The 16,467-nt window shown below is 54.7% G+C and overlaps 1 protein-coding gene across 1 annotated transcript; it reads right to left on the reverse strand.

The window, feature by feature from the left end:
- Positions 1 to 10,844: 10,844 nt before the first annotated feature.
- Positions 10,845 to 12,986, reverse strand: CLDN2 (claudin 2). The gene has a single exon (XM_014877241.2). It carries the CDS (start codon positions 12,004 to 12,006, stop codon positions 11,311 to 11,313), a length of 696 nt encoding a protein of 231 aa, XP_014732727.1. The 5' UTR covers positions 12,007 to 12,986; the 3' UTR covers positions 10,845 to 11,310.
- Between the last annotated feature and the right edge of the window lie 3,481 nt (positions 12,987 to 16,467).

Here is a 16,467-nt window from a genome sequence, read left to right on the forward strand (position 1 = left end):
TGTACTTGTCTGGGTTTTCTCCACCTTCTCAAGTGCTCTTGGGTCAAAGATACCAGGTTCTGCAAGTAGAACCAGTGCTGAGGACTATGCTCAATTGAGGTTGGAGGTATCAACAAGGTCAAGTTGACCTGCATTCCATATCAAATAATTCCCGTGGAGATAAAAAAGACAGGTTATTGTCATAGGGACTAATTTCTGAGGGGAACAGAAGACTCAGTGTATGGACATTGGACTCAAGGACAGGATACACAGGAAAATTAGGGAGATACTATTCACCATTGCAGGGAGAAAATTAATGTGGCCAGAGCTTGATTAAAATTCAAGCTTGCCAGCACTGTAAAGGACAGCAGAAAGGATTTGTTAAAACATGTTAACAGCAAAAGGTGAATCAGAGATAACATCGATCCGCACTTGACGAGGTCAGACACCTCACAGATAGGGACATGGACAAAGCAGAGATGTTTAATGCCTTCTTCACCTCTGTCATTAACATCAGTGTTGGGCCCTGGGACCCCCGGAGCTCTGTGTTGGACTGTAATAAACTCGCAGCCAAAACTGAACTTGTTTGAGTTTTGCTGCTCCAGGTGGATGCACATAAATCTATAGGGTGCGATGGGGCTCATCCCAGGGTACTGGAAATGCTGGCCCTGTCATCTCAGGATCTCTCTCCATTATTTTTTAAGCCTTGGGGCCTGGAGGAGTCCCCGCAGACTGGAAGACGGCCAAAGTCCTTGTTTTCAAGACAGGCAAGAAGGAAGACCCTGGTAATTACAGCCCTGTCAGTCTCACTTCAATGCCTGGCAAAAGAGAGTTATTTTTCTGGGCATTATTGAAAAACACTTGAGAGACAACACAATCTTTTGGCTTCCAGCAAGGAGCAGATTTCTGGCTGAGAAAATTTCTCTGGATAAGTCTTTCATTCTTTTTAAGTTTCGAGATAGGGGGAGGAGGGATAGAGTTGAGTTTGTTTATATATGTATGTATGTGTGTTTGTGTTTCCAACAGCTCTGTTTCATGCTCCAGGAGCCCTTGGTGCCCGTGTCCCGGCAGAAGGAGGTGACCTGCTCCCACACGGTGGCACTGCTGGCCTGGCTGTGTCCCATACATGTCCCCACTGCCTGCCCAGGGAATGGTCCCGAGCTCAGCCCAGTGGACCTTGGCATCTCACAGAATCGGGGCCCTCTGCAGCTGGTTGGTGAATCAGACCGATCTAGGTTACCTTCTGCTCCTCCTTGTGGGATTTTGGGAAAGGGGAAAGGCCCTGGGTTACACCAGCACTGAAAACACCGAGTGGTGAGAATAGTCCTGCTCATCCCTCGCTGCTCAGGCAGTCATGGGGCCAAGCACCTCCTGTTGCTCCTGTTTTCCCTGCCTCAGCTTCCCCCCAGATCCCTCTTGTTTCTCCTCACTGCTGCCATGCTGAACCACCTTTTCCAAACATAAACTCTGCAGCACTTTCGAGTTCAATCAACACCTTTGCCCTCAAAGCCTGTTCATCTCTCCCAACACCCCTATAACTCCTCCACACTCTTTTTTCCTCCTATGCTTTTCTTTGTGCCCACATTCCTTTCCTCTTTGCCCAGTGCTGAATTTGAGAACACGGACTTGCAGGTGGAGTGGCCTTTCCTTTCCTGAATCAGTCTTTGGATTGTTCCATGTTATGAATGACGTTCTATTTGTCCAATTTACCAAACAACTGCTTTGTAACAATTATTTTCTATTGATTTGAGTACAATTTTGCTAACATAGCTACAATTTAGTTAGCACGAATCACATTTATCACATTCCATAAATGGGTCAGGTATCCAGGACTCTGTCAGGTTCAAGGCCTGGTTGTGTTTGTGGACAAACAGCTGTGGTCTTGCAGGCTCTTCTGTGGCTATGCTGGACTCTCCTTGTGGCTAACACCCTGCCTGGCTCAGGCTAGAGCACCGTGGTGCTGGGCTTGAGGATTTGAGCCCTGTGAGGCACTCAGGCATCCATCGGCCTGATCAGCCCACGCATCTGCTAAACTGGGTCCCTGCCTGTGAGCGTGACTGTCTGTTTGTTAAATAATGTAGCGACACGAGGTTCCTTGAACTCAATTTATCTTCCCGTGTAGCCATGGGAACAGCCGGCTGGGTGGTGACGCTGGGCTTGCTGTCACATCTGCTGCAAGGCTCTGGGTCAGCCTGGCTGAGCCCCGCTCCTTCCATTGCTGCTGTCCTGCCCAGCAGCTTCGCTTGTTTAGGCTTGTTTTCTTAGACTACTCTTTAGCCAGCAGCATGACTGTATCTTAAACCTGGGAAATGGCAAGGATGATGGGGAGTTTGGAGGAAGATAAGGGGTTTGGGAGCAGCCAGATGTGACAAAGGGGAGCGGTTGCACCCAAAAGAGGCTCCAAGTCCTTGTGCTGCCTGCAGTATATTGTTCATGGGAAGAAAATAAGGACAAGTGCAAGTAGTTCAGTATCATTCAAGCCTGTGCTTATTTCCAGTGCAGAAGCGTCTTGAATCAAACCTGATTTCCTCCTTTATACCATAAAATGACTGGCCCCTAGGAGCTGAGGAGAAGTCACCCTTACAGTCACACATTTGCTCCTGAAGTACATTGTCTCTCCCAGGTCGTGGGTATGGAGGAGAGGGTGTGTGAGTGGTCAGCACAGCATCACTCCTTTGACTCAAACACTTCATTTTACCTGGAAAAGCATGAGACCATGTGACAGAAACCAGTGCTTAGGTGATATCACCAAACGTGTGCCATGTGTGTTGCCTGAGAGTCAGAGTTGAGCAATACTGGGATGTGGATGTGGACAAAGTGCCCCATCCTGCATGGTGAGGATTGTGCCACGTCATTTTCCCCAGGACTGCACTTATACCTTACCACAGAAGGGACTTTCTCTGTTGCTATTGGAGGCAGAAAGAACAAGTCTATACAGCTGTGGGGTTTTTTTGTAGTCTGTAGGACTTATGTCTGTCTCTAGCATTCCTGATCTCCTGCTTGGTTGAATCCTGTTTCATCTCCAGCTCATCATTTAAGATTTCAGAGCTGTTTCTGTGACCTCTCTTGACATTTTCAGATTGTGCTGTTTACTGTGTTTTCAGGTCAGTGCTGCAGGTGGGAGCACGAGATCGAAGGTAGCTCCCTTATCTCCCTCCATTCATGGTTTGAAAGTAGCATTTCTTACCATCATTCATGGTTGGTGTTTTGCTTCTGACGTCTCTCCAGCTGGTCCTCAAACCACAGGCCTACACCCCAATCATATTCAATTTTCAATAGAGCTGTTGAGGATATTGAATCTGTACCAGGATATTGCAATGAGCCAAAGTTTTGCTTTAGCAGTGTTTGGGATGCTTGCACCAGTTTTTAGGGTTGCATGAAATACATTTTCTGAAGTACAAAATAACCAATGATCTTGGGAGCATCCATGCTTCTGACCATTCTGGGAAGTTTTATCCCAAAATCAAGTCATCCCTTGAAGCATCTACCCTGGGAGGGTGAAAAGACAGACCTTTATTTTCTTCTCCAAAGCTGCTTCTAAAGCAGGAAATGTCCACACCTCCTTCAGACTTGATCTCAATGTTCTTCGCTGCACATATGTGTAATCTTAGCTGCTGCTGCTCCTCCTCTTTGCATCTTTTTTTATTCCTTCCCATTTAAGTAGCTCTATGATCTGAACTTTATCCCTAACATACTTAACCTTATTTTTCAGAAGATTATTCACAGACATCCCTAGAGTTTTTCTTGGCATGTGTCAAGCCCTTGGGCTAAAACCTGTCTCCTGGTTTCTTCCTGCCACCCAGGGAAAGGAGAACAATTTTGAGTGATTGTCATGGTTTAACCCCAGCCAGCAACTCAGCCCCACGCAGCCACTCACTCCCTCCCTACCAGTGGGATGGGGGAGAGAACTGGAAAAGTAAAAGTGAGAAAACCCGTGGGTTGAGATAAAAACAGTTTAATAGCTAAAGCAAAAGTCATGTATGCAAGCAAAGCAAAACAAGGAATTCATCCACTGCCTCCCGTGGCAGGCAAGTGTTCCAGGAAGGCAGGGCTCCATGACATGTAACAATGGCTTGGGAAGACAAACTCAGAATGTCTTCCCTTCCTCCTTCTCCCCCAGCTTTATGTGCTGAGGGTGATGCCACATGGTCTGGGATATCCCTGGGGTCAGTTGGGATCAGCTGTCCTGGCTGTGCCCCACAAGCTCCTCTCAGGTGAGGGTGAGGAGCAGGAAAGGCCCTGGCTGTGTGTAATCCCTGCTCAGTGATAACTCAGACATCCCTGTGTGTTCAATGCTGTTTCCAGCACAAAACTAAACCCAGCCCCACAGCAGCTGCTGTGAAGGAAATTAAGTCTGCCCAGCCAAGCCCAGCACGATGAGGTACAGAAAACAGACACTCAGGCGTTAGTGAGAGGAATGGGCTTTGCTGAATGAGGAGGTGGTGAGCAAAGGCCAGCTTTGATGCAAGCATCCATCAGCGGAGATCCATGAGCCTACAGAAGCGTTCAGCAGCCTGTGAACGGTTAGCAGGCTTCATATTCTCACCTCTCTGTGTCTGACATCAGCAGCAAGATAAAAATATATGCTCCTTACAGCAATACATGGGTATTTTGGCATTTCTTGAGCTGATTTGTTTTCCCCAGTGTGAGGAAATAACACACAAAGTAGTTCTGTGATGGAGTGTTTCCTAAATGGATGTAGCTTGGCAAACTGCAGCTATTAATTTTCCTTAGATAAGCTGGTATCAGCGTAGCTGGGTTTGAAACCTGGCACTTCTCTTCTGCATCTTTCAAAGCTCTCTCAGGGATGCCTGTGCCAGGAGTTGCTGCCAGAGTAGTTTGGGGGGGATTAAGTTGTGTAGTGGAGATAAACACTTACTGTAGGTGAGGCGGTCAGAAAGGCATCTTCAGAGATAAGAATGTTTGGCAAAGCCTTCTCCTCCCAGAGCTCTCAGTGTCCCCTGTGCCAGCACCATGCTGTGCCCCATGAAGTCCTGGGGGGACTCAGCCTGTCCTCGCCTTGGTTCCAGCATTGCATGAGGGGTGTGGAGGAGCAAGCAGCGATGCAAGGAGTCAGGGAAGAGCAGTGTTGTGTTTCCCCTCAGGTCACACTGTTGAAGGCACTGTGGGTCTCTTTATCCCATCACTGAGCTGGGAGGTTTAGTCCTGCATTTCCTGGGCAGCCTCCCTCTGCTTTGCAAAGATCTTCCATGGGAAAGGGCAGCTGCACTCAGGGACAGCTGAGGGTAAACTTGTCTCGTTGCATAGGACTGGGCTGCCTTTACACTGTGCTACTTATTCCCTTTTATTCCCCATGAGGATTTTACTCAGTATTGAAATTACTGATTAGGTGCATCTGCCTGTGACCTGTGAGGTGAAACACCTCTTTCCAGGTGCAGAATCCCAAGGCAGAAATCAGCCCCTTGGGACACTGGTCACCCTAGCACAGCAGGGAGATGGGATTCCCTGAGATTGGGAAGACCCTTGCTTGTGAGCAGGCCCTGGGGTGTCAGCTATGGGGACAGGTCAGCCCAGGCAGCTGGAAATTTATCGTGTGTTAGCAGGATCCTGGCATCTCCCTGGGCTGGGCTATGGGGACTTGTTCTGGGAGCCGCTTCCAGGGGCTTTGCCTTGCAACAGGGCAACAGGGAGGTCCTTCCCATTGCCAAGGCTGTCCTGGATCTGAAGCCCTGAAGCCTGCTCTCCCTGCCTTGAAAACAAGGAGCTAATTGTTTTTCTCTCTGATATCTCTCCCCTGCCACCCCCCCCCCCCCCGCCCCGGGCAGCACGGAGGTGGAGCGAGCCTTGCCCCGGCCAGCAGCCAGGCCTGGGGTGAAACATCCTGCCAGTTCACAATCTGGAAACATTAAAGTAAGGGGTGTTTGGTAAGGGCAGAAGGCTGAGGAGGAGGCGTTCAGTCATGGGAGAGTCTGAGGCTGCCAGTGCTCTGTGACATGTGTTGGCTTCTGTGGCAGCTGGGGAAGAACCAGAGGCAAAGAGCAGAGCCCTCATTCCTGTAAAGGTGTACTGGAATAGTTCAAAGGGCAAGGGAGCATCACAGTGGATCCAAGGATAGCTGAGGTCTGCCCTTAGCTCTGTAATGCCTGCAGAATCTCTGGGCTTTTCTATGCCCTGGAAAATACTGAAGGCTGAAATTGTGCCTGCTGCCTCAAAAGGAAAGGGCCAAAACTTTGGGTAATGAAAATGCATCTGTTGGAGAAATCTTGGGAGCACCCGGCCAGGTAGAGGTGGTGCTGTGGGACTTTGCTCCAGTGACCTGAGAAACCTAGAGAGACAGCTTTTCTGGGAAAGCAGGTTCAAAGCAATCATGCTGCTTCTGACGTGAGTCTTGTTCTGCTTTCAGCCTTTTTTAGCAGGCTGGACATCCCAGAAATAGAGGGTGTTGTAAGTTCTGTGAAAAAAGACACCTGACTTGAGGAAAGATTACATTAGTTTGCCAGTGTGGGAAAAACTTAATCCAAAGCACGCCCTGAAATCCTGAGTAGCCATAAAAGGCACCCCCAGAGCTGGTGAATCTCCCCTGGTTTCCTCTTCTTATGGGGTTATTTGTTTCTTCCAGACTCATGGTGCTTAGCAGAGAGCCTGGAGGGGTTTGGCTGTTCTGGGGTCTGAGCATCTTCTAGGTATGAACCTTTGGTAGCAGCTGCCAAATTGTTGGTGCCCTCAAGCATGGAGAAGATAGGATGTCAGGGATTGCTCAGGATGACTCTCTAGACTTGCTAGGGTGGTTGTAGTTCTGTTTGTCCATGTAAAGGTGTTTGGGATCCTCTGGTCTTCCTCTCTTCTGTCCAGTGTTATGCTGTGGAACCATCACTTGGCAGTGGAGCTGTTTAGGGTGTAGGATAATTTATCTGCAATTCTCTAAACTAGTTCTCCAAAGCAGATTTTGGCAGATTTTGGAGATGGAGTATGTTTTCCCCAATATTTCTGTAAAATTTGTGGAAGAGCTTATGTTTGTACCACTATAAATCTGTCTTGCTCACTGAATTGGTATGGGTTCTACTACAAAGCCTTTTTTTGCTGCTACAGATTGCATATACATGAGGTTTGCTGAGATCACTAACCTGAAGCTCCTCCAGTAGAGATTAGACTCAAATTATTATGGAAGAGTCCAATTGTGATGTTAATGCAATGCCTGGAAGATCAAGCCTCCATGTCCTCTCCAGAGATATCAGGTTTTCTGAGATAAACACGTTTTATAACCCTCCTGATAGATTTCTGAGCTGTTGTTCAAACAGGAAGGTGCTTTCTAGCAATCTCTGGTGCACCCAAAGGTCTGTTCCCTGCAGTGTCATGGAGTTCATTTTGCCCTGTTTCCCTCATATCTTTCCTTCAAGACCAAAAGATCCTTTAAAGTGCCTTTAAACAGGTCTCTTCTGGGAGGCTGTGGAAAGCTGTGAGCTTGTGCCCCAGTTTTTCCCTGACAGAAGGTGTTTTCCAAAGAGGGGCTTGTTTCTCACCTCCATTGCAAGGTCTCCCACCAGGACCAGAAGAGCTAGGCACCAACAACCCGTATTGTCTGTCCTGACTCCAGACAGGGCCATGCCTAGGGCTCCAGGAGGGCAGGGAGCCTCTGGAGGTAAAACGTGAGTGCAATTGCCAGCTGAGCACCACAGATGCTCAGAGGTGAATCCATGAGGCTCAGGGACATGGCTGGGGCAGGGAATGCCTCTCCCATTCCTACCAGTGACTTGAGCTAGCCTGGGAGCCAGGATTTGGGGTGCCTGGGAGCAGCCCCTTTCAGTTGTGTGTCCTCTGCTGCTCCTGAAAAGGCTGCTGCAAAGCCATGGGCAATCTTCCATATCAACCCTGGCTTTCTGAGGGGCCAGGAGGCTCTGACACGGCGTGGGAGGCAGCTGGGAGTGAGCTGTGGCTGGGGAGAGGGTGGAGGAATGTGCTGGCCCTTTCCAAGTGCCTCAGCCCATGAGGAGTTTGGCCCGAATTTCCTTCCCCCTCCCATCTCTCCTATCTGAGCAATTCCTGGGGGCTGCAGGCAGAGATGGGCCCTCCCAGCACGTGGCCTGATACTCCCCAGAGAGCTTGCATGGATTATTTGCTGCTGCTTCAGGTCAGCTGTGCTAGGCAGAGATGAGAAGCAGGTTGGGAATGCCAGAAGGAGCTCTGCTTGCCTAGAGTGCTCCAGGGAAGTGAGAGGTGTGTGATCCTGGTGGGTCTCGGGCAAACCTGTGCCCTTTTTTACCTGGGCATCCCTGCCCAGTGCTCTGCTTGCACCTGGGGCAGGGCTTGGTGGATGAGGGCTGGATGCAGGGGCCTTGGAGATGGGCTGTGTTGTTCCCTCTTTGGAAGAAGAAGTCGTGACTTTTTGCATGTTTCTCGTGACCAGCTGATGAGGTTGCAGTCCCTGATCCCAGATTGGGGTGTACTGAGTGTTTATAGTGCCTCTATCACTTTTGAAGATAAGGGCACATTAGTATTTTATTGCCCTGTTCCTTCCATTGAGGCATCATCGAGAGCAAGAAGAGGAGAGGGAAAGGACTCATTTCCTTATGACAGGGGATTAGTCACTGCCCTCTAGTGAGGGTTGCAAGGCTCCCCATTCCATCACACTGGCCTGCAAGGCAAGGGCCTGAGATGGAGAGAGCTCTTCCCCACCCAGCCCTCTTCCCACCCCTGCTTTCCCCCTGGCTGCCCATCTTGTCCTGAACCTGACTGTGCTCCCCTGTGCCTTTCCTACAGGGAATCCTGGAGCAGCCTCAGCTTTTGCAACTGAGCTGGTGAGGGGCAAGAGGCCATCTGAGGGGCTGACTCTGTGCTGTGCTGGCTGGCTTGGCTCCATCCCTTCACTCATGTTTGCCATCAGCGTCTGGGCTCCTGTTCTCTCTGTCCCTAGGCTGGGCCACATCCAGGCTGCCCTCAAGAACCTGCTTTATCAATAATGAAGAACATGGCTATTGCATGATGCAGAGATAACCATTTCCACCACATCTGTGCACCCAGTGTCCTCCCCTCCCCTTTCCCATCCTCCTTCCCAAGTGGAAAATCTGTGTCAACCTGCCTTGCCCCGTAGCCAAGTTTCACATCTTTGGGTGCATTCATATTGAAAGCCAGGAAAACTGGAGGAGAGAAATGTTTCCCTCCCTGAACCCACCCACTGTTTAACGCAGGGGCTCCCCTGTGCAGGGCTGGTGGCCTGGGGCCCTGGGGAAAGGCTGGTCCCTGTTCCAGTGTGATGGGTGTTTCTGTACCCCAGCTCTGAGCTCTGCCTGCCTCTGCCTGTGCCAGCTGCCTTTCTCCTTCTGGGGGAAGCTTTCCTCCTGCTCCTTGAATTAAAGCATTAATAAGCCCAGCACTAATGAAGCTCTGAGCATTTCAAATGCCCCTTTGTTTAATTAGCACAGCCTCTGCCCGCAGACAGGGGTGGGAGGCGAGGGGCAAGCACCCAGTGCCCAGGAATTCCTCCTCTTTAAGGTGTGACCTTTTGTGCCGTTTTCTCTCCCACTCTCTCCACCAGCTGCTCAGAATAAAAAAACCAAAAACATTTATGGCTAAAGGACCCTCAAAACTTGCAGCATCTTCTGGGGGGCTGAAGCCAGCAGGTAAAGCCTCTTGCATGCCCCAGGGCACTCTTTTCCCCACGGCAGGAATAAATAACTCAGCGAGTGCAGGGTTGATGCTGTGCTTTGTGCTTCGACTGTGGAAATGGGGTCACTGGCCTTTGCCTTGAGATCCACCTTGGTTCCCTTCAGAGACGGTCACCTGAGGGTGGGTCCCCATATGGCTCCTTGCTCTCTGAGGAGGAGAGAAAGCGTGACCCAACGTTATCAGGAGTGTGTTAACCCCATAGCAAACATGATTTCACTGGTGCAAGGGTGATGGTGGTGACGTTTGAAGCAGAGAATATGGTCCCTTCCTCTCCATGACCTAATCTAAATTGCTTTATGAGGGGTCAGCAGGTAGATCGAGGCCTCCTGCTCCCTGGAGGACAAGGAGCCAGGGCAAGGTGGTCTCTGGGTGGCCCTGTGCTGTGGCACAGCAGAGCAGAGGTTCTCTCATGTGGGGCAGTGGTACATCAGAGGGATTTAAATGTTCTTGCTCCCTGGTGGGCTGTGGGGCTGGGTTGCCTGCACCTCGTCTCCTGCCATGCCCTGGCATGTGCCCAGCATCCCCCAGTGCCACCAGCAGCCTGTGTGGATGCCATACTGCTGCTCCTCTGCAGGGCTGCAGCCACGCAGCCTGACCTTCCACAGCCGTGGCTCCTGCCTGCCAATCCCTTGCAGCTTTCCAGTGTCTCACTGGTGGCATTTTTCTCCCAAAACAGACCCCTCAAGGACCTCAGGGCTCAGGACCTGCCTGTGAGGCCTCTCTGCAGCTCAGACTCCACCATAACCAGGAGCTGCCTCTGGTCCTTGGGACCATGTTTGCCCCACGGGTGCCAGTGCTCACTGGGATGAGGATGTGGGAATGCCAAGGCTCCCTCTCACCTGGGGACTTGGATATGCCACACACATCCTGATGAATCTCCCTGTGGGCACCCCAGTCTCATCACACCTGCACTCCTAGAAGCAAGAAGGGCTGGGGGAAACAGAGGGAAGGTGCTGCCTGCTGTTATCCCACAGGGAGCTCTGCTTGTCCCTGCTGGCACCCTGGCAGTAGTGGTCCGTGGCAACCTCCCAGCGTGGTGCCCAGGGACAAACTGTGCCAGGGAGTGGCCCTCCTCCCCCTGAGCAGAGCTCCCACCTGCCTGGGCTCCTATGTGACAAAGCCATCAGCTGTGGGGTGGGGGAGGCAGGCCAGACCAAGGGCCAGGGGCACCTTTCACATCTTGGCCCCCTCCACAGCCCCTCTGCTGGCCCTTCGGTGCCAGAGAAAACCCGGATACAGTCTGGCTAGAAAGACATATTTATTGCGACATTGGTTTGCAGCCAGCACTCAACCCCCCAGCGGCGACTCCAGACCCACACACATGCCCTTGACCCTGCTGTGATGCCTCCATGGCCAGCAGGCCGGCCCCTGGGGCCACAAGCCCACTCCCCTTTCCAGGTAGGTTTACTGGGGATGCAGGCTGGGGTCCCACCGTGCCAGGGGCAGCCTGCGAGCTGGCAGCATGGAGTAAAGAACAGAAGCCGGATTCAGGGTCCTTCATCAATGTAAGCCACCGCTGGGATCTCCAAGCAGTCACAAGGCTCTCAGAATCCCAGGGAGAGAGCGGGGTCAACCCCCCCGAGCACACGAGAGGGTTGAGCACGGGCGATGCCGCCGTGTCCTCTGCTCTTACCGCGTTCCCTTGGTGCAAGCCCGGACGCTCTGGGGAGCCGGGAGAGGTGCCAGCCTGCTTCCCACCTGCAGCCACTACACGTATCCTGTCAGGTTGTAGGAATTGACTTCACTCTTGTTCTTCTGCACCTGGCTGACAGAGTGCCGGGGGCTCTTGCTCGCCAGCAGCTGGGGCTGGTAGGCGCTGGAGTAGGTGGTCGTCGTGTCCCGGGCAGGGCAGGAGGAGCAGAGGATGAAGCCGCCGATGAGGGAGAGGAGAGAGGAGATGATGCCGAGGTAAAGAGCCTCCCCGAGCTCGAACTTCATGCTGTCGGGGAGCACGGGGTTGCGGAAATCCCGCAGCACCACGTGGATGTTCCACACCAGCGGGATGAAGCACAGCAGCCCCCCGAGGACGAAGGTCGCGCCGCCCGCCACCGCCACCCGGTCCTTGCCCGGCGAGCCCTGGCTGAAGACGGTGCACCTCATGCCCACCACAGAGAGCAGGCAGGCGAGCGAGGACACGGCGCAGGAGCTCACCATGAGGGCTTGTGCCGCCTGGATGTCGGCGGGCAGGTTGAGCAGGGAGCTGTAGATGTCGCACTGGGTGATGCCCGTGCTGTACGTGGCGCACTCCATCCACAGCCCCTTGGTGAAGCTGATGGCTGTCACGATGCTGGAGCCGATGTAGGAGCTGGTCTTCCAGCTGGGCAGCAGCGTGGCTGTCAGCGTGCCGATGTAGCCCAGGAAGGCCACGGTGTAGCCCAGCAGCTGGAGCCCCATGGACACCATGGTGAGGGCTGGCTGTCACCTCTGCCACCTACCCAGGGCTCGCAGCTTGTCGCCCAGGTCCCTCCCGTGTGCTCACGTTCCCATGGCCCTGCGAGAGGCTCCGCTCGCAGCGCTGCAGCTCCACCCCGCTCCCGGGGGTGCTGGTTTTGTGCGGGGTGGGAGCGCGGGGAGGTTACCTGCCAGAGTGGAAAGCAATCCCTCCCCGATTAACGATTGACCCAAGCCCGTGGAGGAGCGCCAAGTGCCCTTTCACCTCCGCTATCTCCCCAGCCAGGCTCCAGAGGCAGAGCAGCACTGCCCAGGAAGGACGCCAAAGCCCTCCCCTGCACTGACGCCGCCGGCAGGGATGGAGAGCCAGCTGCTGGTGAGGGGAAAGTGCCCACTGCCTTCCTCGAGGTCCCTGGTCTTCTGTGAGGCCTCGAGCTGAGGAAGCCAAAAAGCTATAGCTGCACCATCTTATTTGGGACCTGCTGGAGGTGACTTCTGGTGGTGAACCCAAAGCTCCCGCAGCTGAGGAAAGGGGATGGCACCTCGTCTCCATCTGCAAGGGGCTCACCCAAGGCATCTGCAGTCACCCACGACCAAGCTGCTGAGGCTCCTTTGGGACAATGGGACATGGCCACCTGAGACTGAACCATGGATATTAGCTTGTCTGTGCTGCTGGGGACAAGGATGGAGAGGGATGCACATGACAGTGACACCTGCATCCCCAGGAGAGCCTGGAGGCGCACAGAGGGCAGGATTATATCAGGGCTGGCATCTCCTTTGGGATGCTTCCTGGAAGCATGCCAGCTAAGCAGGGTGACCTGTCCTGTGGAGGGGTGAGTAGTTTGGGGTGCAGCTCATGCTGGGTCTTTGTGCCGGTGCCACCTCCCACCCACAGCCCTGTACACAGGCAGGGGAGGTTGGCAGAGGTGGTGGAGAGGGTTGGTTTGTTTTCCCTCAGCTTTGTTTAAAAATTCCTCCTTCTGTGATGCCTTGCGAAACCGGACTGAGCCCCGGCACCGTGGTCAGTGGCCTCCCTCACCCTGCGAACGCTCCTGGCTGAGCGTGCTGTCACCACCCAGGGCGTCCCCTCTGCTCCTTTCCCCCCCACTGCCACCTCAAATGCTTGGCACCAAGGTTTCCGAGCTTTCCGTCTCCCAAGACCTCCCACACCGTCTCAGTTGCTGGAAAAGAAACACCTGGGGTGCTCAGGGTGCTGGCAGAAAGGTGCAGGAGGGAGCTCTGTGGTACTTACGGAATGGCTGGAGATGCAGGGTGGGACCAGGGTGGCTGCAGCCGAGGGTCACCCAGGACTGGAGGCGGCTGCTCAAGGCAGGGTGAGCAGCCTGGGCCCCAGCCCAGGGGATCAGGGGCTGCAGTTGTTCAGCTACAGCTTTGCACAATCCACCTGCAAATCTCTGCCTGGATCAGAGGCTTATTGCAGATCAGAATTAAACCCTTTGGGTGTCGGGAAGGATTGGGGAGCTGGGATGCCTCGCTTTGCTTGCTGTCTATGAATTATTGGGGTAGGTTCACCTAATGGGTTCAGGTTTGAGGTTTGCTATCATCCTTCTGGAGAGCCTTAGTGGCTCCAGGTGACTGTGCCACCATCCATGTGTCCAGTCTGGGCTGTGCTGCCTGTATTGGGGTTCGAGGAACAGTGAAACACCAGCAGGTTGAGTTCCCCACTTCTCAGAGCCAGCCTGAGCTTTTGGTTTACTCTTCCTAACCCTGCTTTTCCTCCACGGGATTTGTTGTTCTAAGACTACAGGCCCAAATGAGGAGCAAATGGGAAGGTAATGAGAGCTGTGCTGGCCCCGTGCCCCCTCCTGCTCACCGGCTGCCACAGATGGAGAGGGGCAGGGAGGGCCTGGGGTGACAAATTGTGCTTGGAGCTGAGCAGGGTCCGGGCAGCGTTTGGACAGTAGTGTTTAGATGCTGATAGCAGAGCTACAGCAGGGACCATTTGCTATTTTCTTTCCTTGTCCCAAACTGAAACTCTCCCAGGAGCAAGAGGTGACTGCTCTGCTAGTGGCACTTTGAGTGCTTGGGCAGGAGCAGTGGGCAGGGATGAGATGAGTGACCCTGCTGGGGCCAGGGGGTGCATCAGCCTTGCACCCTCACATCGTGGAGTTTCTCTGTACCTCCTGGTGTGGGCCACATCTCAAAAATTCAAAGGAGAGGGCAGGAAGCACTGGTGAGTACGCACTCTCCCATCTGTGGAATGGGATCTGGCAGCTCCCTGCAGTGATGGGCCATGGATGCTTGAGCAAGACCCTTGATAGTGCCTGCAGTCCAGCCCTGCCACGAGTCTTCCCTCTCTGTCTGCTCTTGAGCCTCTCTGGAGTCATCAGCTGCCTCCTGGTGGCTCTGTGCTTGCCACCACTGTAGCCCATCACTGTTCTCATCATGCCCTTTTGTGCTGTCCCCATCATAAGCCCACCACGCTGTCCCTATGGCATGCCCAACAGGCAGTCCCATCCCATTGCACTGTCCCAAACCCATACCCATCATTCCGCCCGCCCCACCATTTCCCATCCCTTTCCCATCTCCCTGCGTGCCTTATGCAAATGGCTACAAAGAGCACTTAATCATCCTTGTTAATTGTCTCTACCCTCCCCTGTCCCCCCCCCGGGGATTTTCTCACAAATGGTGTCCAAATTTTCCCTTTTGTGTTTTGCTTTTCCACCAGAGATCGCAGCCCCTCCGCCCCCAGCCTCCCCACGGCCCTCTGTTTACACAACTGGGACAAATTTCACACCGCTGTCCCCACAGCCCCATCCCCTTGCTCCTCAGCCCCGAAGAATTTGTGAGTCACGGCCGAGGCAGAGCTATAAATGTGTCCCCACCAAGGGTCTGCAGTGTCAGAAGGGACAGCGTCTTCTGCCACCATGCAAGCTGCTGCCTGTTGCCTGAGTGCCCAGGGGCTCCGGGTGCCTGTGGCCAGTGCCTGCCCACCCCTGGGGCTGGAGCAGGGGGCAAGGTACTGGGTGCTGCGCAGGCTGGGGGGAGTGGGGCGAGCAGGGAGGTGGGAGGGGAAAGCTCCGGCTTGGGTTTGGGTGAAGGCTGCGGTGCTGGGGACACTTCTGATCCCAGCGATCATGGATGGGACAGAGGGTGCTGGCACCCGGGCAGGGCTGGGCGGGCGAGTGAGGCTGTGGGCGAGCAAGGAAAAGAGGAGCGGGCCAGGGTGAGCGGCTGTGGTGCTGAACCTGCTCTCTCTCCTAGAGCCCTTCCTCTCTGGAGACCGTGGCTGCCCCGAACCCAGGAGGGACCCGCGACGCGGCGGGAGGAGACGGACCCTGTGAGTTTGGCACACCCTGCTGTGTCTGTCCCCATGAGGTTGGGGTCTCTGCTGGCAGAACACTAGCCTCTCGCCCCAGAGAGTCACCCGGGAGTCCTTTGTCCCACGGCTGTGCCATGTGCACCTCCCCTGGAGCATCACCCCGCGTCCATGCAGTCCCCGGGGCAGGGCCAGGCTGAACCCCCCCGGGGGGACACGGCCACCACAGCCCCCCCAACGGGAGCCTGAAAGGGTCGCCTGTTCCCAGGCTGGGCGGGCATTCCTCAGGGGGTTAGTGGGATGCCTGGGCACCAGCTCTTGAGCACGGGGGAGAGATTACCCTGGCAAAAAGCCTGTCAGGAGGGTGTGGGGGTAGGTGCCAGCTTCCCTGCGGTGGCGTGAGTGCCTCAACTTGGCGGCAGGGGAGGGGGGAGCTGCTGGGTGTGTGGGGCGCCAGCACAGGGCATCCCCGGTGTCAGCACAGGGCACCCCGATGCCAGCACAGGGCATCCCCAGTGCCGGCACAGGGCATCTCGATGCCAGCACAGGGCATCCCAATGACAGCACAGGGCATCCCGGTGCCAGCCCGTGCGCCCTGCGGGGAGGGCAGCGGTAGCCCCGGTACCACCCAGCCGTGTCTCCCCAGGCTCGGGCAGCGGAGGGGGACGGCGGTCCCGGCAAAGCGCTGGCGTTCTTCCAGCACCCAGTCAGGTACGTGCCCTGGCACCGGGGCCCGGGCGGGCGCGGCGGGCACGGCGGGCAGGGCGCTCACCCCCGGCTCTCCCCACGCAGGCTCCTCTGGCCCAAGTCCAAGGCCTTTGACCACCTGTACAGCGTGGGGGAGAAACTGCTGGAGAACTTCCCGGTGCAGGCCACTCTCTTCTTTTATGAGGACTCGGGCAGCGAGGAGGAGGAGGAGGAAGAAGAAGAAGAAGAAGAAGAAGAAGAAGAAGAAGAAGAAGAAGAAGAGGAGGGGGATGATGAAGAGGAGGAGGCGACACGAGATGTGACCGCGGGACACCCGCGGTATGCTGGCAGCCCCGGACCTAGCAGGCCGGCGTGAGGCAACGGGCAGGGGAAGGCAGACAGCGTGGCGTGCGGCAGCGGGGCCAGACCCCCGCGAAGCTCCTACCAGCTCCCGGGGCCGTCCCCGGGCCGCGCCCGCGCTCCGCGGGACCACGGCGGGGCTCAGG

This window comes from Sturnus vulgaris, chromosome 14, assembly GCF_052056855.1.
Source record: "Sturnus vulgaris isolate bStuVul1 chromosome 14, bStuVul1.hap1, whole genome shotgun sequence".
NCBI classification, from domain to species: domain Eukaryota; kingdom Metazoa; phylum Chordata; class Aves; order Passeriformes; family Sturnidae; genus Sturnus; species Sturnus vulgaris.

Bases quoted from the DNA above. Each gene is read 5' to 3' on its own strand.
- CLDN2 (XM_014877241.2), bottom strand. From the start codon at position 12,006: ATGGTGTCCATGGGGCTCCAGCTGCTGGGCTACACCGTGGCCTTCCTG.